This window comes from Pristis pectinata, chromosome 11 (genome assembly GCF_009764475.1).
Source record: "Pristis pectinata isolate sPriPec2 chromosome 11, sPriPec2.1.pri, whole genome shotgun sequence".
Lineage (NCBI taxonomy): Eukaryota > Metazoa > Chordata > Chondrichthyes > Rhinopristiformes > Pristidae > Pristis > Pristis pectinata.
Window position 1 is genome coordinate 44388410 of NC_067415.1, and position 23010 is coordinate 44411419.

General features: G+C 41.4%; 1 protein-coding gene across 1 annotated transcript in view; it reads left to right on the forward strand.

Moving 5' to 3' along the window:
- Positions 1–10097: 10097 nt before the first annotated feature.
- The window catches only part of tmem135 (transmembrane protein 135), a 307781-nt gene continuing 294868 nt past the window's right edge, over positions 10098–23010 (forward strand). The window contains exon 1 of the mRNA XM_052026561.1: positions 10098–10254. Within this exon, the coding sequence (XP_051882521.1) occupies positions 10114–10254 (141 nt within the window). The 5' untranslated portion in view covers positions 10098–10113. The remainder of the gene's footprint in view (positions 10255–23010) is intronic.

A 23010-nucleotide genomic window follows, 5' to 3' on the forward strand; every position in this document is an offset into this window, starting at 1 on the left:
AAGAAATTGAAAATCGCGCCAGTTTACATTAGCGTTAGCAGCGTTAGCGTTAGTAGCATTAGTTTATTAACAATGCGATTCCCGGGCATTTTATTACATCACGTGCTTTTTATAGTGCAGCATTGATCTACACAATGAATCTAACAATGATTTATGTGATGTTCTGTAATTAGTTTCCAGCAGTTGTTTCTAGGGTCATTCAATTTACTGTGATGCTTTATAAGCTCGAATTTCAAAATAAGTCAAAATGGGGAGAACTAAAAACAACTGGGATCGGGTTTGAAATTAAATGGGCTTAAATTCAAACAGATTTTTTCCCCCCAGCTGTGTATAAACAACAGATATCCGTCCATTAGTTTCGTGGTTCTAATTCCCACAAGTGTGACAATTAAAATTTGATAAAGGATTGAAAACGTGTGTCTGTTTCAGGGCAGAAGACCTCAAAAGATCTCCATCGTTATTTTCAACACATTCCATATATACATATGTGCTTTTAAGGTATGTACATAGGTTCGACATATAAATTAATAGTTACATAGAGTTAAACCAGCTGACTCTTTAGCAACTTAGCATGTGTGTGGAACTTTTTTTTAGAACTCAAGTATTTCTTAGGCATTTGTTATCAAAACACAAACACTGCAAGGCAGAGTCAGTTACATTCCAGTCTGGTGAACGTCTGCCCTGCACGAATGTAATTCCAGGCTTTGGCCTATCCTTCATAATTACTGACTCTAATTGCACACGAACAGACGAATAGTGGGATGTGTGCCCATTAACTGGTCATTCATTCGTCTGTCACTCATCGGGGGTCAGATTCTGAAAACCTTTTACACATTTTTAACAATCTGCTAAGTAGATGCAAATTGAATTGTGTTGTCATATTACACGATTTCCAGCATCTGAGATATTACGATGAGTACTAGTCTGCAAAAGATTTTTTTTTAGTTTACTCGTTTGATGACGAAAGGTTTGACGGACACAGTTTCTACAGGGTCTTAGCGTCCATTGGATTTTGCACTAAATAATCTAATCGTTTATAGAATGGAATTTCGAAATGGTTAATGGGATGTTTACACAACCAAGAAAATAGCCATTGGAAAGGAAGTAGCTGATCTTTGATATGTTGAGAACATAGTTAGCGTGGTGGAATGTGCTGAACGGAGTGTCCCCAGGATGAATTCTGGACTTCCTATTTTATTTAATCTCTATTTACAGCCTGTATTGATATATTTAATACAATATGTACAATCAGATTACATTCTCAAACTGTGCTGACTGGGATTTTATTAGGAAGATTGGGATATATAAAACGATTAAAAATCTAAATAAAGAAACAGCAGATGCTGGAAATCTAAAATAAAAACCAAAAATGCTGGAAATACTCAGCAGGTCAGGCTGCATCTGTGGGAAGAGAAACAGAGTTAACATTTCATGTTGGAGACCCTTCATCAGAACTTACACAATAGAAATGTTTAAGAGGCATTTAGACAGATATTTGAACAGACAGGGAATAGTGGGATATGGATCATGTGCAGGCAGATGGGGTTAGTTGGTATCATGGTTAGCGCAGACTTTGGGGATTGAAGGGCCCATTCCTGTGCTGTATGGAACTGCTCTATGTTCTATGTTCTAACTTTTATTTTTTTAACAATCTAAGAAGGCAGCCCAATCAAAAAAAAACAAAATAGATTACTGAAATAATATATTACACGTTGGGGAAAATTAAGGCATATGCTTAGTATACCATTATTATATAAATTGGGGATAATCTTTAAAAAGGTGATAGTACATTTTCACTCTATTTCTCTCTCCTCCTTCCATGCTGACCTTTCTGTCTGTGGTCTCCTCCACTCTCCCAGTGAAGCTCAACATAAGTTCAGGCAACAGCAGCTCATTTTCTGAGTGGCACATAGTGTTCTAGCCTCAACAGTGAACTCAGGAATTTCAGATGGTCAACATTTCCAACACTTTTATTTCACATTTCCAAACTTTATGGTACTTGATAATTCGATATATTGATATTGTGCCTCTTGTTTATGTCTCCACCAGCCAAAATCTTTACTTCTTGTCTCTTCACCTCCCTCTTTCACCTTGCACTCTCTCCCTTTTTGATATTTAACTTCTCCTTTCTGCCTTTTGTCCTATCAAACATTCCCTCTTATTCACTAATCATTTGCCCCCCCACCTTTTACTGCAGTTTAAAACCCATTTATTTCTACTATTTCCCATTTCTTATGAATGGGCATCTGCCTGTTATGTTACCTTTATATTTCTCTGTACTGATGCTGCCTAGCTTACTAAGTATTTCCATCATTTTCTTTTTTTTCAAACTTCCAGCATCCTCAGCATTTTGCTTCTCAGTTCCAATCCTTATATATTTCCCAAATCCCACTGGATTTCACATGATCCTTTTTTTTTGTATTTTCTTACATTCATGTTTTCTAAATTTCCTGGACTACTCTTCTGCCCTGCACCAATTTCTGTAGCTTTAGTTCTTTTTCTCCTCATGTAATGTCTCTCTGTTTTTCCTTTATGACATGGGCTGGGCCATTTGGCCCATCAGGCTACCACTTATTTCCATGTAACCTATTCTCTCACACGCCCATTCTGAACCCCTGATTCTCCCACCAGCCACTTATACAAGAAGCAACCTTCAGTAGCCAATCAACTGAAGAAAAAGCATGTCTTTGGTACGCGGAAGGAAATTGGAGCAACAGGAGACATCCCATGTGGTCACAGGGAGAACATGCAAGCTCCACTCTGACAGCATGCTAGGTCAGAATCAGACTCAAGTCACTGGAGCTGTGAAAAAGCCAGATTACCTGCAGCACCACTGGGCCATTCACTTGATCTATATCTCCTTACTCTGCGTCATTCAATGCAATTGATTGCTGCTTTATTAACCTAAACAATGATGTTAAATCAAATGCTAGCAGTTTTCTTTGTGCTTGTTTAATCAGCTAATGGGAAATGGATGGTGTTGGCTGAGCCATGTTTATTGCCCATTATTAACTGCTCCATGATGATGGTAGCGGTCACTTTTTTGTGTCACTGCCTTACAAAATGGTGCTAAATAGGGAACTACAGTATTTTGACACAATGAGGGAATCATTATACATCCAAGATGAATAATGTGTGACTTGGTGAAGGACAGTTTTGATAATATTTCTTTGATATTGGGCTTCTCTTTTCTGGTGTTGGACATATATTTTAAAACATATTTCTGTACCTTTCTCCCTCTTCTAATTATCTACATTCCCCTTAATGCATCCATGTTTTGTCCTTCAATAGACCCTGGTTCAACTCAAGTCTAACATAACATCTTGCCTTTTCAACTCCATTAGTAGAATGATTTATTCAGCAGGATGATTTATCCCCTTGAAGTATAATTGGCCATTTAATTCATTATTTTCAAATGTAAAGTTCCTATTAACACATTTAAACAAATCACACTGCATGTTTGCATTTGAATTGAATGGCTTAGTTCTTCCTTCAATTAAAGTTCCACGGTTGACCAATTGTTTCGCAGTTGCAGCAGTTTACAAAGCTAGATTTCTAACAGCAAAGAGTTTTTAACCCCATACATACCCTGGCAGAATTAAAAAAGCCAACATTACACTGAGTTTTAGACAAAAATTAATTATATTTTTCCACCAAGTTAGGGCTTGAAGGTTCTGTCTTCAGATAGGCATGAAAATTCATGTGAAATTGATGCACTTGGCCCCTAAGCCTGCTCTACCATTCAACAAGACCTTTTACCTCAAACCCTTCTTTCTTACCCTGTCCATATATCCCTTTATTCATTTAATATTCAGAAATCTATCAATCTCTATTTTAAATGTATTCAATAACTGAACCTTCACAGCCCTCTGGGGGGAAAGAGTCCCAAAGGTTCATTACCCTTTGAGTGAAGAAATTTCTCCTCAGTTCAGCATTAAGTATTCTATCCCTTCGTTTGAGATTGTGGTGGAGAGATTCTAGTTTGAGAACCCTTCCCCCCACCCAAACTGGGGAAACATCCTCTCCACATCTACCCTGTCGAACCTTCTGAGAATTTTTTACATTTCAATAAGGTCACCTCATTCTTCTTAACTATAGGAAAAAGAGGCTCACTCAATCTCTCCTCATAGACACACCTGCCATCTCAGGAATCAGTCTGGGGAATCTTCACTGCAATGCCTATATAGCAAGTATACCCTTATTTAGTTAATAAGACCAAAACTATACACAGAACTCTAGGTGTGGTCTCACTAAAGCCTGATATAGTTGCAATTCAACATCTTTACTTGTACTCAAATCCTTCTTTACATTTGCCTTTTTAACTGTCTATTTCACTTGCACATTAGCTATTAGCGATTTGTGTATAGGAATACCAACATTACTCAGTCTCTCAGCATTTATTTAAAAAAATCAGCACTTCCACTTTTTTTTACCAAAGTGGGTAACCTCACATTTTTTGATGTTGTGTTTCATTTGCAAACTCATTTTATCTATATTCCCATTTAAGCCTCTTTGCAATTTTATCACTATTCACAAGCCCACTTAATCTTTTGTCATCACCAAATTTGGAAATGTTACACTTGCCACCACTCCAACCCCCCACCCCACCCAGCCAATATGTTGATTTAGATATAGTTGTGGCCCAAGCACTAATCCTTACAATACCCCATTGGTCACAGCTTGTTCATTCAACTTTTTGTCTTCTATCTGTTAACCATCTCTCAATCCATACTTATGTGTTACTCCCGATTCCATGTGCTCTAACCTTCTTCTTTACCAACCTCCTGCATGGAACTTCAACACAAGTTTTCAGAAAATCCAAATACACCACATCCACTGGTTTCTCCTTTATCTATACTACCAGATACATCCTCAATAAACTCCAATAGATTAGCCAAACATGATTAATTGATGCTGACTCTACTTGGTCATATTATACACTCAGCAGTCGGGTACCATCTAAGATAAGATAAGATCTTTATTAGTCACATGTACATTGAAACACACAGTGAAATGCATGTTTTGCGTAGAGTGTTCAGGGCGCAGCCTGCAAGTGTCGCCACGCTTCCGGTGCCAACATAAAAAAAAACAGTTAAAGTTTCAGGTTAATACCATTCATCAGAAATGGGGAAGAGAAAAAGTAATTTAGTATTAAGTTGCAGGGAGGGTGGTGAGTCTTGTTTACAGCTTGTCTCTAGGACAACTATGGCCTCACTGTCTCAGAGATATTCCTTTTGTCCTAACTATCCCTTCCCCGCCTGCTCAGAAATTTAAAACTAACATATTTTCATTTCCCCCCCCCCAATTCTGACAAAGGAGCTTCAACCTGAAATGTTAACTGTTTCTCTTTCTACAGATGCTGTCTGACCTGCTGAGTGTTTCCAGCATATACTGTCTTCATTTCAGATTTTGTAGCATCTGCAGTTTTTTGATTTTCTGCTCGTTCATCTTATTATACATCCTGATAACGTTATGCCAAAACATTTTCTTTGGTCATTTTGCTATGCAAATATGCTGCTGCATTTGCCTTGGAATATTAGTTACTACTTCTTAAATCGATCCTCATGTTCTGGAGAGCTAAGATGAAAAAATACAATATTGTAGATACTGGAAATCTGATTTAGCTTTGAGTTGGAAATATTTAGATCAGTCCCAATGAAGAATCTCGACCTGAAAGGTCAACTGTCCATTTCCCTCCATAGATGCTGCCTGACTTGGTGCATTCCTCCAGCATTTTGTATGTTGCTCCAGATTTCAGCATCTGCAGTTGATTAGGTGAGCCTGTTTGAAGGGAAAGGAATGAATAGCAAGTGGGAGGCTTTTAAGAGTATGATATCAAGACTCCAGTAGCAGCATGTTCCTATTAGGGCGATGGGTAAACCTGGCAAGTTTAGGAAACCTTGCCTGATGAGAGATATTGAGGTTCTGGTCAAGAAAAAGAAGGAAGCATACATTGGGCTTAGGAGGTTGGGGATGAGTGAATTGCTTGATGACTGTAAAAAGATTAAGAATACTCTTAAGAGGGAAATCAGGAGGGCAAAGAGACGGTATGAGATGGATCTGGCAGGTAAGGTTAAAGAAAATCCCAAGAGGTTCTATAGCGATATAAAGAGTGTAAATGTGGCTAGGGAGGGAATAGGTTCCTGTAGAGATCAGCAGGGCTGCCTATGTCTCGAGCCGCAGGAGGTGGGTGGGATTTTTAATGAATATTTCTCCTTGGTGTCTATTGAGGGGAAAGTCATGTTTGCTCAATATAAAGGAACCAACTGGAGATGTTTTGGAGGACATTTGTATTACCAGGGAGGAGATATTTTCAGCCTTACAGTGCATTAAGGTGGATAAATCCCCAGGGCCTGACCAAGTGCATCCTAGGACTTTGTGAGAGGCCAGAGAAGAAATTGCGGAGGCCCTTGCAGAGATATTTGCTTCATCATTAGCCACTGGTGAAGTTCCCAAAGACTAAAAGGTGTCTAATGTTGTTCCGTTGTTTAAGGAAGGTAGCAAGGACAAGCCAGGGAACTACAGGCCCGTCAGCCTGACATCAGTAGTGGGGAAATTACTGGAGGGTATTCTGAGGGACAGGATCTACCAGCATTTGGATTGGCAGAGTCTGATTAGAAGGAGACAGCATGGATTTGTGTGTGGGAAGTTGTGTTTGATGAACCTTTTAGAGTTTTTTGAAGAGGGTAGGGTAGTGGATGTTGTCTATTTGGACTTTAGCAAGGCCTTCGACATGCTGGTTTGCTGGTTTGGAAGGTTAGGTCCCATGGAATCCAGGGAGAGCTAGTTAGGTGGATTCAAAATTGGCTCGGAGGTAGGAAGCAGAGGGTGGTGGTTGAAGGTTGTTTCTTGGAATGGAGGCCGGTGACTACTGGTGTGTCGCAGGGGTCAGTGTTAGGACCCTTGTTATTCGTTATTTATGTAAATGATCTGGATGTGAATGCACAAGGCTTCATCAGTAAATTTGCAAGTGACATGAAATTAGGAGGTCCTGTTGTTAGTGAAGAAGGTTATCATAGATTACAGGGAGATCTTGATAAATTAGGGAAGTGGGTCAAGGAGTGGCAAATGGATTTTAATGCAGATAAGTGTGAGGTGATGCATGTTGGAAAGTCAAACCAGCGTAGGATTTATACTATGAATGATAGGGCACTAGGGAGTGTAATGGAACAGAGGAACCTAGGAGTACGTGCATAGTTTGTTGAAAGCGGTGGCACAAGTAGACAGGGTGGTGAAAAAGGCATTTAGCACGCTGGCCTTCATCTGTCAGGGCATTGAGTATAGGAGTTGGGACAGTATGTTGTAGTTGTACAAGTTGTTGATGAGGCCACACGTGGACTACTGTGTACAGTTTTGGTCACCCCGTTATAGGAAAGACGTGGTTAAATTGGACAGAGTGCAGAAAAGACCTACGATAATGTTGGCAGGACTAAATTGATTAGGTACAGTCAGCATGGCTTTGTGAGGGGCAGGTCTTGCCTCATGAGCCTGATTGAATTCTTTGAGGATGTGACAAAGCATATTGATGAAGGTAGAGCAGTGGATGCAGTGCACATGGATTTTAGTAAGGCATTTGATAATGTTCCTCATGGAAGGCCTATTCAGAAAGTCAGGAGGCATGGGATCCAGGAAAACTTGGCTGTGTGGATTCAGAATTGACTCGCCAATAGAAGACAGAGGGTGGTGGTAGATGAAGTATGTTCTGCCTGGAGGTCGGTGACCAGTGGTGTTCTGCAGGGATCTGTTCTGGGACCTCTGCTCTTGTGATTTTTATAAATGACTTGGATGACGATGTGGAAAGGTGGGTTAGTAAGTTTGTTGATGACATGAAGGTTGGTGGTGTTGTGGATGGTGTAGAAGGTTGCTGTAGGTTAGAACAGGAAATTGATAGGATGCAGAGCTGGGCTGAGAAGTATGAAGTGATGCACTTCAGGGCATTGAATTTGAAGGCAGAATACAAGGTTGACGGCAGGACTCAGCAGTGTGGAGGAACAGAGGGATCTTGGGGTCCACATCCATAGATCCCTCAAGGTTACCACGCAGGTTTATAGGGTAAACAAGAAGGCGTATGGTGTGTTGGCCCTCATTACTCGGGGTATTGAGTTCAAGTGCCGCGAGGTAATGTTGCAGCTCTATAAAACTCTGGTTGGACCACACTTGGAGTATTGTATTCAGTCCTGGTCACCTCATTATAGGAAGGGTGTGGGAATTTCAGAGAGGGTACAGAGGGGATTTACCAGGATGTTGCCTGCATTGGAGAGCATGTCTTATGAGGATAGGTTGAGTGAGCTAGGGCTTTTCTCTTTGGAGAGAAGGAGGATGAGAGATGACTTGATAGAGGTGTACAAGATGATAAGAGGCATAGATCGAGTAGACAGTCAGAGACTTTTTCACAGGGCAAAAATGAGTAACATGAAGGGGCATAATTTTAAGGTGATTGGAGGAAGGTATAAGGGGGATGTCAGAGGCAAGTTTTTTTTTACATAGAGAGTGGTGGGTCCGTGGAACGCACTGCCAGCAGAGGTTGTGGAGGCAGATACATTAGGGACATTTAAGAGACTCTTAGATAGCCACGTGAATGATAGAAAAATAGAGGGCTATGTGGGAGGGAAGGGTTAGATAGATCTTAGAACAGGATAAAACGTTGGCACAACATTGTGGGCTGAAGGGCCTGTACTGTGCTGTAATATTCTATGTTCTAAGTTCTGAAGGGCCTGAGTTATAGGGAGAGGTTGGCCAGGCTAGGTCTTTATTCCTTGGAATGTAGGAGAATGAGGGGTGACCTTATAGAAGTGTTTAAAATTATTAGAGGCATCGATAAGGTGGATGGTAACAGTCTTTTCCCCAGGGTAGGGGAGTTCAAAACTAGGGGGCATAGAGTTAGGGTGAGAGAGGAAAGATTTAATAGGGTCCTGAGGGGCAACTTTTTCACGCAGAAGGTGGTGGGTATATGGAATGAGCTGCCAGAGGAAGTGGTTAAGGCAGGTACGAGAGTATTATTTAAGAAGCACTTGGATAGGTACATGCAGGGGCGGACCTTAGAAGGATATGGGCCAAATGCAGGAAATTGGGACTAGCTATGTGGGCACCATGGTCAGCATGGACTCATTGGGCCGAAGGGCCTGTAAACGTGCTGTATTTCTCTATGACTCTAAGTGTGAGGTGCTGCACTTTGGGAGATCCAACATAAAGGGAGAGTTCAGTTAACGGCAGGACCCTTAACAGCATTGATGCATCGAGGGAATCTTGGGATGCAGGGACATGGCTCCCTAAAAGTGGCCACACAGTTTGATAGGGTGGTAAAGAAGGCATATGGCATGCTTGCTTTCGTTAGTTGAGGCACTGAGTTCAAGAGCCAGTAAGTTATATTACAGCTTTATAAAACTCTGGTTAGGCCACATTTAGAGTATTGCATTCAGTTCTGGTCGCCTCATTATAGGAAGGATGTGGAGGCTTTGGAGAGGGTGCAGAGGAGATATACCAGGATGCTGCCAGGTTTGGAGGACATGTGTTATGAGGAGAGGGTGGGCAAAATGGGACTGTTTTCTCTGGAGCAGCAGAGGCTGAGGGGAAATTTGATAGAAGTTTATAAAATTATGCAAGGCATAGATAGACAGCCAGTATCTTTCCCCCAGGATTGAAATGTCTAGTACTGGAGGGCTTGTATTTAAGGTGAGATGGGAAAGGTACGAAAGGAGATGTGTGAGGCATATTTTTTTACACAGAGAGTGGTGCGGGCCTATAATGCAGTGCCAGGGGTTTTGGTGGAGGCAGATAGCATCGGAGTTTTTAAGAAACTCTTAGAAAGGCACTTGAATATGCAGAGAAGGGAGGGATATGATCAATGTGCGGGGAAGAGGGATTAGAGTAATTCGGAGTCATTGGTTTAATTAGTTCGGCACAACATCGTGGGCCGAAGGGCTTGTCCTGTGCTGTACTGTTCTCTGTTCAAAAGGAAATTCCTCTTTAATGTTCTTCTCATTCACCCGCACTCTTTCTTCCCCCACCACCCTGTGGCCGGGAGCCTCTGGCTGGCTTTGACCTGCAGTAACCTCCGGCAGAGGGGTTGACCTTTGGCCCGTTCTCCGCGGCGCTGGCGGTCCCGTGATCACTATGGCTGCCTTCAGCAAAAGTATCCCGCACAGCTGCTATGAGATCGGGCACACCTGGAACACTTCCTGCTCCAAGTCTACGCTGCAGGTCACTGTGGGGGCTTTGCAGGAGTCCCTGAAAATCTATGCGCCTCTTTACATCGTGAGTACAGCCGCAGAATGTAGGAAAGCTGGGCGCAGACTGGCGGAGAGGTCGAGGGCTCGGTCGGCTGCGGAGGCCTAGCGGTTCCAAACCCGGCTGCCGGGTGATGAGAATCCTTTACCTTTAATTTACTAAAACTCTGATCCCACAGCCAGCTGGCATAACACCGGTGGAGGAAAGTCGAATGCTTTTGGTTCAAAACTGATGTTTATCAGCGACAATTGCAAAGTTTTATGTTTATTTATTATGGATATCTTTAGAATCAAATTATGGGAGAGATGAACTTTTAAGTAGCCCTGTATAATCTACTAATTGTCAATTAGACGACCTAATCCTGTTGCCATTTATATTGTTTATTTTTGTTCTTTTGCCTAAGTGGTTATTCTGGCATTGGCAGCTGAAAGCGGATATGTAGTTGGTTGTGAATTGTTTCTTAAAATTATGTACCTCAAATACCGAATATAGAGTAAATATGTAACGATTTTAGATAATAGAAACATCATAATGTTGTTTGGTTGTAGAATTTTTTTGGCTGAAGATGGCAGCTTTTTAAACTAAAACAGTGCTCAGTGTGAGATTAAAATACTGGTAATGGATTTTGCGGTGTGCTTGAATGGCACTGATGTCTGTTTCAGGTTTTTGTATATTTCTGTAATTAAACAGTGTTGTTTGGGGTTTAGTTCATGTTTTCCCTACTTTGTGTTTCACTACTCTAATCTAACTTACTTGTGTGTGGTTCAAGCATGTAGGTGTTGCATTGTTTATTGCCAATCGTAAATTGCTTTTGAGAAGGTGGTGATCATGAAGTAATGATAGTTTTTCTTAAGATTTTAGCGCAGTAACAATAGAATGGTGAGATTCATGGAATTTGCAGGTCTAGTGCTCATGTGCACTTGCTGCCCTTAGTGGTGCAGTTTATGTGTTTGGATGATGTATCTGCTGAAGTTTTTGAAAGCAGCTATGTTTTATTCTGTAGCTTGATGGTCCTCAAGCATGTTGGAGGGAGTGGATCTTTAGGATAATGAATTAAGCACTGATCTAGAATAATCCTTTGTTTTAGCTAGTGTTGGCCTTCATTACTGTTGGAGTTGTAATCATCCAGGTAAATAGATCTTATAACATCACATTCCTGAGCTCTGGGGAACTGAGAGGTGACCCTTTGCAGAACATCTATTCTCCTTTTCCACTAAATTCTTGGCTCTTGCTCAATCCAGTTTGGAAACTCCCAGATTTTGAAAGACAGCTGCTGGGGAACGTTAGCTGGAGATGGATATCTGAAAATGTGCTCACAGATCTAGGGTTTGTGCCTGTCATGTTTGGGTTGTAATGACAAGTTGTTGTAAACAAGGTTTTGAAACAGCAAGTTATGGAGTTATTCACTTTGCTGCAATATGACTATGGCTAGGAGGATGTTGGTGCTTAAAAATCATATGATGCATTTGCTAATTTGACATGTAAGAGGATTTACTTGTAGCTGGAAGAACTGACCTCTGCTTAGTTACTCAGTGAGGCAGCATCTTTGGAAAGAGACTCAGTGTTTTGATTGATGACCTTTTATCAGAACTTGGAAAAGCGAGAAGGATAAGTGTGTTTAAAATTGCAGAGAAGGGGAAGTAATGGAGAGGACAAAAGGAATGTCTGATAGAATGGAAACCAAGAGAATCCTGGTGACACCAATGTTGCTGCTTCTGGAGTGAGTGGTGAATGCTTGTAAGTCACAGCTGATCTGTCTGGAGGGGTATAAAAGGAAATGAATGAGAGTTGTAGAGGGGAAAATGTGTTGGATCTATGAAATACCAAAAAACAGTATTTGCTGGAAATCAGAGACAAGAAATACTGCAAATAATCAGCAGCTTGGATCACATCTGTGGAGTGAGGAAAACCAGATAATGTTGCAGGTGGATGATCCTGCATCAGAACTGACACAAATGGGAAAGACTCGCTATTTGAAATAGTTGAATTCATTCTTGAATCCTGATGGCAATAGCATGAAAATAATGTGTTGTTCCTTGAGTTTGCATTCAGCATTGTTGGAACAGTATGAGGCTAAAGGTGGAGAGGTCAGAGTGGGAGTTTTTTAAAAAAAAATTCATTCATTTTCAGGATCTGGGCATTGCTGGCAGGGCGAGCATTTTGGTCCATCCCTAATTGCCCTTGAGAAGGTGGTGCAGTCACCTTGTAATCCTGTAGTGCAGTTGGATAAACAGTTCCAGGATTTAGGAATAGTAATATTTTCAAGCCAGAATGGCATGGCATTCCAAGCCAGAGGGAGTCTTGTGCGTGATGGTGTTTCCATGTACCTGCTGCCTATGGCTTTCTTGGTGGTAGAGACTGCATGCTTGGGAGGTTCTTTTTGAGCAGCCTGGCCAAGTAACTGCATGGCATTTTGTAGATTGTATACATTTCAGCCACTGTGTACTAGTAGGGGAAAAAATGAATGTTTAGGGTAGTTAATAGGGTGCCACTCAAACTGGCTTCTTTGTCTTGGATGGCATCAAGCTATCTGAAAGCTGTTGGTGCTGCACTCATTCAGGTAAGTAGAGAGTATTTCATCACATTCCTAACTGTGGCTGGTGGAAAGAACTTGAGGTGTCAGGAGGTGAGTCACTTGCTGCAGAATACCCAGCCTCTGACTTGATCTTGTTGCTGCAGTATTTATGTGGCTTGTCCATTGAGTTTCTGGTCTATGATGACCCTCTAATATTGGTGATGGGGTATTAGGCAATGATAATGGCATTGATCATTAAGGGTAGATGGTTAAACTTTCTGAGAGTCATACAGCACAGAAACAGGCCCTTCAGCTCAACTGGTCCATGCTGACCAAGATTCCCATTGAAGCTGATCCTATTTGCTTGTGTTTGGCCCATATCCCTCTAAACCTTTCCTCTATATGTATCTATTCAAGTACCTTTTAAATGTTGTTAATGTACCTGCCTCAACCACTTCCGGCAGCTCATTCCATATATGGACCACCCTCTGGGTGAAAAAGTTGCCCCTTGGTTTCCTGTTAAATCTCTCCCCTCTCAACCTATGTCTGCTAGTTCTTGATTCCCCAATCCTGGGAAAAAGACAGGGTCAATGCACTCAATCAATGCCCCTCATGATTTTATACACCTCTACAAGATCACCTCTCGTTCTCTTACACTCCTAACCTGCTCAACCTTTCTCCTTAACTTAGTCCCGTGAGTCCTGGCAACACCCTCAAATCTCCCCTGCACTCTTTCCAGCTTAATGGCATCTTTCCTCCAGCAGGGTGACCAAAACTGAACACAGTATTCCAAATGTGGCCTCACCAACGCCTTCTACAATTACAACATAAATTCCCAACTTCTATACTCAATTTCCTAACTGATGAAGGCCAGCATACCAAAAGCCGCCTTCACCACCCTGTATTTGTATTGGTTTATTATTGTCACTTGTACTGAGGTACAGTGGAAAACTTGTCTTGCATGCCATTCATACAGATCAATTCATTACACAGTGCATTGAGGTAGCATAGGGTAAAAACAATAACAGAATACAGAGTAAAGTATCACAACTACAGGGAAGTTCATTGCAGGTAGACAATAAGGTGCAAGGTCAAACAAGGTAGATTGTGAGGTCAAGAGTCCATCTCGTCATATAAGGGAACCGTTCAATAATCTTATCACTGTGGGATAGAAGCTGTCCTTGAGGCTGGTGGTACGTGCCCTCAGGCTCCTGTATCTTCTGCCTGATGGGAGAAAAGAGGAATGATCTGGGTGGGTGGGGTCTTTGTTTATGCTGGCTGCTTCAAGGCAATGAGAAGTATAGACAGAGTCCATGGGGGACAGGAGGCTGATTTCTGTGATGTGCTGAGCTGTGTCCACAACTCTCTGCAGTTTCTTGCGGTCCCGGGCAGAGCAGCTGCCATACCAAGCTGTGATGCATCCAGATAAGATGGTTTCTGTGGTGCATTGATAAAAGTTGGTGGGTGTAAAAGGGGACATGCTAAATTTCTTTAGCCTGCTGAGGAAGGAGAGGTGCTGGTGAGCTTTCTTGGCTGTGGCGTCTATGTGGTTGGACCAGGACAGGCTATTGGTGATGTTCACTCCTAGGAACTTGAAGCTCTCAACCCTCTCGACCTCAGCACCATTGATGTAGACAGGTACATGTACACTGCCCTCTTTTCTGAAATCAATAACCAGCTCTTTTGTTTTGCTGACGTTGAAGGAAAGGTTGTTGTTGTCGTGACACCATGTCACTAAGCTCTCTATCTCCTTCCTGTACTCCGACTCATCGTTATTTGAGATGCGGCCTACTACAGTGGTATCATCTGCAAACTTTTAGATGGAGTTAGAGCATCTAACTGTCTACCTGTGATGCCAATTTCAAGGAACCATGACTTGTACTCCTTGGTCCCTCTGTCTACAACATTCCCCAAGGCCCTACCATTCACTGTGAAAGTCTTACCCTTATTTGTTTTTCCAAAATGCAACATATCACACTTGTCCAAATTAAGCTCCATTTGCCATTCCTCGGCCCACATACCCAACTGATCAAGATCATTGTAGTTCCTGATAATTATCTCCACTGTCTATGACACCACCTATTTTAGTGTCCTCTGCAAACTTACTAACCATGGCTTGTACATTCTCATCCAAATCATTGATTATAGATGACAAATAGCAATGGGCCTAGCACCGAACCTTGGGGATCACCACTAGTCACGGGCCTCCAGTTCGAGAAACAACCTTCCACCATCACCCTCTGCTTCTTACCATCAAGCCAATTGTGTATTCCGTTAGCCAGCTCTCCCTGGATCCCACGTGACCTAACTTTCCATAGCAGCCTACCATGTGGAACCTTAACAAAGGCCTTGCTGAAGTCCATATAGTATAGTAAGGATAAAATAAGATATCTTTATTAGTCACATGTACATCGAAACACAGTGAAATACATCTTTTGTGTAGAGTGTTCTGGGGGCAGCCCGCAAGTGTCGCCATTGTCACAAACCAGCAACAAAAGAAACACACTGAGCATGATTCAGTGTTTAAAACTATTTTATTAATCACTACTTATGATAATACGTAAAATAAAAGTAAAAATGTTAGTATGTTAGAATTCAAGAATGTTAAACCTCGAACGTTAACCCCAAAACTAAACTCTTCGTGTGTGTGTGTGTGACAAAGTCCAAAACTCCCAGTTCCGGAATGGTTCTTAAAGTTCAGTTCCGCAAGCCATAAGGTGAAACGTGAGCAAGGGCTTCTTCAACAACCACCGTTGTCTGAAGATAAGATGTAGATGTAGAAAAACATAGAGAGAGTACATACGAAATCCAAATGTTCCACGATGGAACCCAAACGACACTTCAGTGTTTACTCGGTAGTGACTTCCTCACCCCGCAAGCATCCGAACCGTGGTCGTCCACACACAAATCCCTGTTTCCTTCTACAGGTCAGCAACAAAGTGAACTCCACCGGATTACTTCCAACTTCCATACATGGATTTCTATGGCAAACACAGTTATTGTTTCTCATCCATCGATAGAGAAAACAAGCAGGCTGGTGTTTCTCTCCCTTCTCTCTCTCTCCTTCTTCTGACTTCTTCAACAACGTCATTACGTCCTTTATCTTCTATTGACGTAAGCACGCCCCACACACACATACACACACACTCTCTATCTTAAAGGGACTTTCACTGAGTCCGTAACACCATGCTTCTGGCGCCAACATAGCATGCATAGACTACGTCTACTATCCTGCCCTCATCAACCTTCTTTGTTACTTCTACACAAAACTCAATCAAATTTGTGAGATGTGATCTGCCACACACACAGCCATGTGGGCTATCTCTAATCAACCCCTGTGTTTCCAAATGCATTTAGCCCTGGGTATCCTCTCTAGTAACTTGCCTACCACAGTCGTTAGGCTTGCTGGTCTATAGTTTCCAGGTTTTTTTTATTGCTGCCCTTCTTAAATAAAAGCACAACATTCGCTACCCTCCGCTCTACTGGCACCTCGCCTGTGGCTAATGATGCATGTATCTCAGCCAGGGCTCCTGCAATTTCTTCTCTTGCCTCCCACAGTGTTCTTGGATATACCTGGAGATTTATCTGCCTTCATAGGTTTTAAGACATCCAGCACCACCTCTGCTGTAATGTGGACTATCCCAAGACATTCCCATTGATTATCAAGTTCTGAAGTCTTTATGTCTTTCTCCATGGTAGAGAAATATTCATTGAGGGCCTTCCCCATGTCCTGCAGCTCCACACAAAGATGTCCAATTTGGTCTTTGAGGGGCTATATTCGCTCTCAAGTTGCTCTTTTTCCCTTGGTATACATAAAATCTCATTGCATTCCCCTTAATCTTCTCTGCCAAAGCTATCTCATGCCCCCTTTTTACGCTTCTGATTTCCTCCTTAAGTATACTTCTGCATCCCTTATACTCCTAGGGATTCACTTGATCCCAGCTGCATGCACCTGACCCATGCCTCCTTTTTCCTGACCAGAGCCTCCAATATCACTTGTCATCCGGGGTTTGTTAATCCTGCCAGCCTTGCCCTTCACTCTCATAGGAACATGTAGAGCTTTGAACTCTTGTCATTTCACTTTTAAAAGCATCCCACTTGACGGATGTCCCTTTGTCCACAAACAACCTACTCCAATTAACTTTTGCTCTTGATGGAGATGATCATTTTCTACAATTATTGTGGCGTGAATCTTACTTGCCACTTATCGATGCTTGTGTGGGATGCTTTGCTTACTGAGGAGTTGTGAATGGAATTGAACAGTGCAAAACATCAGCAAATATTTTTTATGATGGGGCAGGTCATCGATGAAACAGCTACCCCAAGGAACTCCTGAAACTATAGTCTTGGGACTGGGTGATTGACCTCTGACAACCACAACCATTTTCAATTGTGTGAAAAAACGATCTGCTTTACCAGGACACCTTGATGTCACACTTAATCAAATGCTCTCTCGATGCCAGGATTGGTGCAGTGTTTTGACCCAAAATGTTGAGAAATCCTTTCTTCCCACAGATGCTGCGTGACCCATTGAGTTGCTCTAGATTCCAGCATCTGCATTCTTTTGTGTCTTTAATTGTGTGAAGTATGACCATAACTATTGGAGGGTTTGCCCTTTGATGCCTATTGCCTTTACGAGGGCACCTTGATGCCACATTCAGGCAAATGCTGTTTTGATGCCAAGAGCAGTCATTCTTTGCACTCTTCTGGAATTCAGCTCTTTTGGCCAAGGATGTGATGAGGTTTGGAGACGAGTCATCTTGATAAAATCCAAACTTGGTATGTAAATGTTGCTTAATAGCACGTTTGATGCAAACTTCCAAAAAATTTGCTGCTGATTGAGTGTAGGAAGGTGAATTAAAGTGACAGGCAACTGAAAACTTGGGATCACCAGAAATGGTGCTCTGTATTTCTGTAATGTAGAGGAGACCTTGGTGTGTTGCATGTAGTACTCGCAATAAGTTTGAAGAAGCGCAAGTGCATTCTTGAATGGTGGGAAGGGAGAAGATAAATGTTCAGGTGTTTCATCTGTGTGTGAGGAAAGTGTCCTGGGAATTGAGAGGATGTGGTTGGTAGGGATGTAAGAGCTGTGGAAGGAATATTCCTCCTGGAGTGTTGGGAGAAAAGGAGATGGAAATTATGAAGGATGACCTTTAGAGTATGGATGGGGTGGAAAGCAAGGACAAGGAGAATCTTATCCTTCCTCTGACTAAGAGAGGGAGAGCTGAGAGGAGTGGTGTGGGAAATGGAGTAGAGATGGTTGAGATCCCAGTCAACTATAGTAGAGGGGAAGCCACAGTTAAAGAAAAATGGAGACCTCTCAGAAGACCAGCCTTCCCCCAGCCTTCACATTCAGCAGATCATATTCCATAACTTGTACCATCTTCAATGAAATTCTATCACCATACATATCTCCTCCCCTCCCTTTTAGTATTCCCAAGTAACTTTATCCTCCCTACCCCTTGTTTGCTTTTCCATCTCCAGCAAACTCTCCCCTTTCTATTGCAGTTTTCCATACCAATGCAGGAGATGCAACACCTGCCCTTCAACTTTCTTTCCCAGCATCCGGGGAGGCAAACAGTCCTTTCAGGTGAAGCAGCAATTCACTTGCATTTTCAGTTTAGTGTATTTCACTTGACGCTCATGATGTGGTCTCCTCTACATTGGAGAAACCCAATGCAGATTGGGTGACTGCTTTGAACAACATCTCCGTTCAGTACAAAAGAATGACCCTGAACTTCCTGAATCTCATCACTTTGATTATCCATCCTGCTGCCACTCTGACCTTAGTTTTGGCCTCCTACACTATTTCAACAAAGCCCAATGTAAGCTTGAGGAACAGCACCATATCATCTATCTGGACATAACTTAGCCCTTGGTACTCGAAACTGAATTCAACAACTTCACATAACTAGTTTTTACCATTTGTGTCAGCGTTTACAATATTTAACTTTGTAACTTCTTTTTGTGACCAGTAGCAATAACTGTCAGTAAGCTCTTTATTATTTGACATATTACAGTCAAGCCCAAATGTATAACCATCCCAGAACAGAAATTGGATCATGAGAACAGATAACTATTATTCTCATTCTAGTGAAGCATTGTTGGATCCTTGCCAATGTATTATCTTAGACCAAGGATTGAAAGGGAGGCCTTGTCTTTGGGCAAGCAGAGCAATACCAAACCAATGAACTATTGAATGAGTCATTAGTTTGCAGTTATGATTAATTGGCAGAAGAAGCTATAAAATTTCAGTGATTCTTTATGCCTTTTTGTGTGTTTAAAAGCTACCTCTTCCTTAAAAAGAAATCCTTGTTGAGGGGCTAAAATTGGTTTCAATATCACAGGGTGGGAGAGTGATAAATTTTGGCTGGGTCCAGATTCGGATATTTTGAAATGTTTTCATATGTGGAAAAGAGTGGGCTCAGCTGTAATAACACTTCAACTTTCACAAGCTAGATCCACACAACAATTGGCAATTTACTGGAATCTTGACGTCCCCCAAATTGGTTGGCCTTACTAGGACCACTTGCCCAACCACAATGGCTGCTTTTTCCCCCCAACATACCTCAAATTTAAAACAATGTTTCTATTAAAACCTTCCTGATTACTACTACAGCTTATTACTATCCTTTTCAAACCTGTTCTTTAAAACCCACCTCTCAAATAAATGGCCATTTATCTGACTCCATCCTTCTGTGCAGGGGAACTTCATCTTTGATTTGGCAAAATATATATGTCTTAAAGCTAAGAAGACGGATTACTGGATTATGATTCTTGCATGTGGTTATTGGGGCCTTGCTGTCTGCAAATTGATGTGCATTATCCTACAGTACACAGCGACAACACATCAAATGTTCTTTGCTACTTCCAGTCATGTAATGATTTTTGTGACCTTGGAAGCTATTGCGACTGGTTCACTTTGAATTTGAACCAGTTGCAATAGCTTGCGACACTAGCAGGCTCCCTGCATAATCTTTCTTGAATTGTTCCGTCCATTTGACTAGAACACTGGAAAAGTTTCTTTCCTGTAACAAATCTACCTTCCTATAGACAGACTAGCAAAATGACCAAGAACCTCCCTGGCATAGGTGCTAGGTTGCTTCCAATTTTCATTAAAAATGAAGTGCTAGAGGTACTTAGCAAATCAGACAGCATCTGTGCAGAGAGAAAAACTGTTAACATTTCGGGTTGATGATCTTTCATCAGAACTACAAAAAGGAGAAATTAAGTGTTTTAAGTTACAAAGAGGGGGAGGAATAGAGGGAATAAAGGAAATATCCATAATAGGATGGAGACCAAAACTGTCCAGCTCATACATACAGTGGCATGCAAAAGTTTGGGCACCCCTGGTCAAAATTTCTGTTACTGTGTCTAGCTAAGCGAGTAAAGGATGACCTGATTTCCAAAAGGCATAAAGTTAAAGATGACACATTTAATATTTTAAGCAAGATTACTTTTTTATTTCCATCTTTTACAGTTTCAAAATAATAAAAAAGGAAAAGGGCCCGAAGCAAAAGTTTGGGCACCCTGCATGGTCAGTACTTAGTAACACCTCCTTTGGCAAGTATCACAGCTTGTAAACACTTTCTGCAGCCAGCTAAGAGTCTTTCAATTCTTGTTTGGGGGATTTTCACCCATTCTTCCTTGCAAAAGGCTTCTAGTTCTGAGAGATTCTTGGGCTGTCTTGCATGCACTGCTCTTTTGAGGTCTATCCACAGATTTTCGATGATGTTTAGGTCGGGACTGCGAAGGCCACGGCAAAACCTTCAGCTTGTTCCCCTTGAGGTAGTCCATTGTGGATTTTGAGGTGTGTTTAGGATCGTTATCCTGTTGTAGAAGCCATCCTCTTTTAATCTTCAGCTTTTTTACAGACAGTGTGATGTTTGCTTCCATAATTTGCTGGTATTTAATTGAATTCATTCTTCCCTCTACCAGTGAAATGTTCCCCATGCCACTCGCTGCAACACAAGCTCAAAGCACGGTCGATCCATCCCCTGTGCTTAACAGTTGGAGAGGTCTTCGTTTCATGAAATTCTGCACCCTTTTTCTCCAAACATACCTTTACTCATTGCGGCCAAAAAGTTCCATGTTAACTTCATCAGTCCACAGGACTTGTTTCCAAAATGCATCAGGCTTGTTTAGATGTTCCTTTGCAAACCTCTGGCGCTGAATTTTGTGGTGAGGATGCAGGAAAGGTTTTCTTCTGATGACTCTTCCATGAAGGCCATATTTGTGCAGGTGTCGCTGCACAGTAGAACAGTGCACCACCACTCCAGAGTCGGCTAAATCTTCCTGAAGGTCTTTTGCAGTCAGACGGGGGTTTTGATGTGCCTTTCTAGCAATCCTATGAGCAGTTCTCTCAGAAAGTTTTCCTTGTCTTCCAGACCTCAACTTGACCTCCACCATTCCTGTTAACTGCCATTTCTTAGTTACATTACAAACTGAGGAAACAGCTACCTGAAAGCACTTTGCTATCTTCTTATAGCCTTCTCCTGCTTTGTGGGCATCATTTATTTTAATTTTCAGATGCTAGGCAGCTGCTTAGAGGAGCCCATGTCTGCTGATTGTTGGGACAAGGTTTGAGGAGTCAGGGTATTTATAAAGCTTTGAAATTTGCATCACCTGGCCTTTCCTAATGATGACTGTGAACAAGCCATAGCCCTAACAAGCTAATGAAGGTCTGAGACCTTGGCAAAAGTTATCTGAGAGCTCAAATCTCTTGGGGTGCCCAAACTTTTGCATGGTGCTCCTTTCCTTTTTTCAATCTAAAATGGTACAAAACAAAAATAATACACAAATCTTGCTTAAAATGTTGAAAAGAATGTTTCATCTTTAACTATATGACTTTTGGAGATCAGTTCATCTTTTACTCACTTAACTATTCACAGTAACGGAAATTTTGACCAGGGGTGCCCAAACTTTTCCATGCCACTGTATGTTAGTATCTTCCTGGAGGAGTGTATACAGGGGAAGATAAATGATAGCAGTAGAAAGAACAAAAAATGATGCTGGAACTGTGGGATGCAGAACACAGCAGTTACCAGAAATCTGAAAAATTTCAGCAAGTCAGGTAACATCTGTATAGAGAAAGTAAACATCACAGGTCAATGATCTTTCAGCAGACAGATCTGATGATCGGAGGGTAGTGGAGAACAGGAGTGGAGGAAAATGTAAATCTGTGTTAGATGATGTGAAATGCATAGCGCATGTTAAGATTTGATGTGAAAAATAGCATCAGCGATCAGATAAATAGTGGTAACTACTGTTGGAGAAGGGCTTAAAGTAATGCATCAACAGACCTGACAGCCTGGAATTTGGAACTCTCAAATTCCAATTTAAATATCTGCATAGAGGAAGTTAATGATAGGTGACAAATTTACTTCCAGTTTATACCTTGAATCAATAGGACAATCTAAAGAGAAATAATTTCAAAGTCTTATATGGGTAGCAGCCAGCTATTATGGAGGGGTGAAATTAAATAGTATTCTGATGATTGGATTGGGAAAGCTAGTACAAGGTTGAAAGTAGATGCCTAAAAATCCAGGTAATTTCCTGTGTGAGACATTGTGAAAATATCAGTAGGATTCATCAGAAGATGGCCTAGAGAAAGGTGTTTTTGTATCAAAATTCTGTTGTTATAGACTGACTAGGAGCAATGATAACTTTCATAACTATCTCTTATTGTGGGATCACTATATGGATTGTGAGTTTGGGTGGGGGAGAAGGATTTGCACCTTTATGCCACATAATAAGGAATTGTGAATGTACATGTTCTCCAGTTGGTTATCTGAAATGTTGAAGTTGGTCCTCAAAGTGCTTAAGGAAAGTTAAAGTGTAGAGAAACTGTTCATTGTGGAATTAACATTTCTAAAGTTATCCAAAGTTGGAAGCAACCAATGGACAGGATTAATGGACCAGGAAGAAAATTATGCGTTTATAAGAAGTGGTAGAAGTTGCACCATTACAGAGCCTAATTTGGGAATATTAGATTAAAATTTAGTAGGATTAAGGTCAGGTTTGTCTATAAAAATATTATTGCATCTGACTTGCCAAAGAAAAACTTACTCAATGCGGAATAATAACTTTGCTTTGGAATTAGCTATTGTACCTCATATTTCTAAAGTGAACAATCATCTTAGTAGCCATATCCTGGTGTAACCAGACCTGAGTTCAACTTCTTAGAGGATTGCAGTATTTGCTTGTCAGTTTATGCAGCAAAAATAAGGTGTAGAAATGGCACATTTACTGTATGTTTACATCTTGGA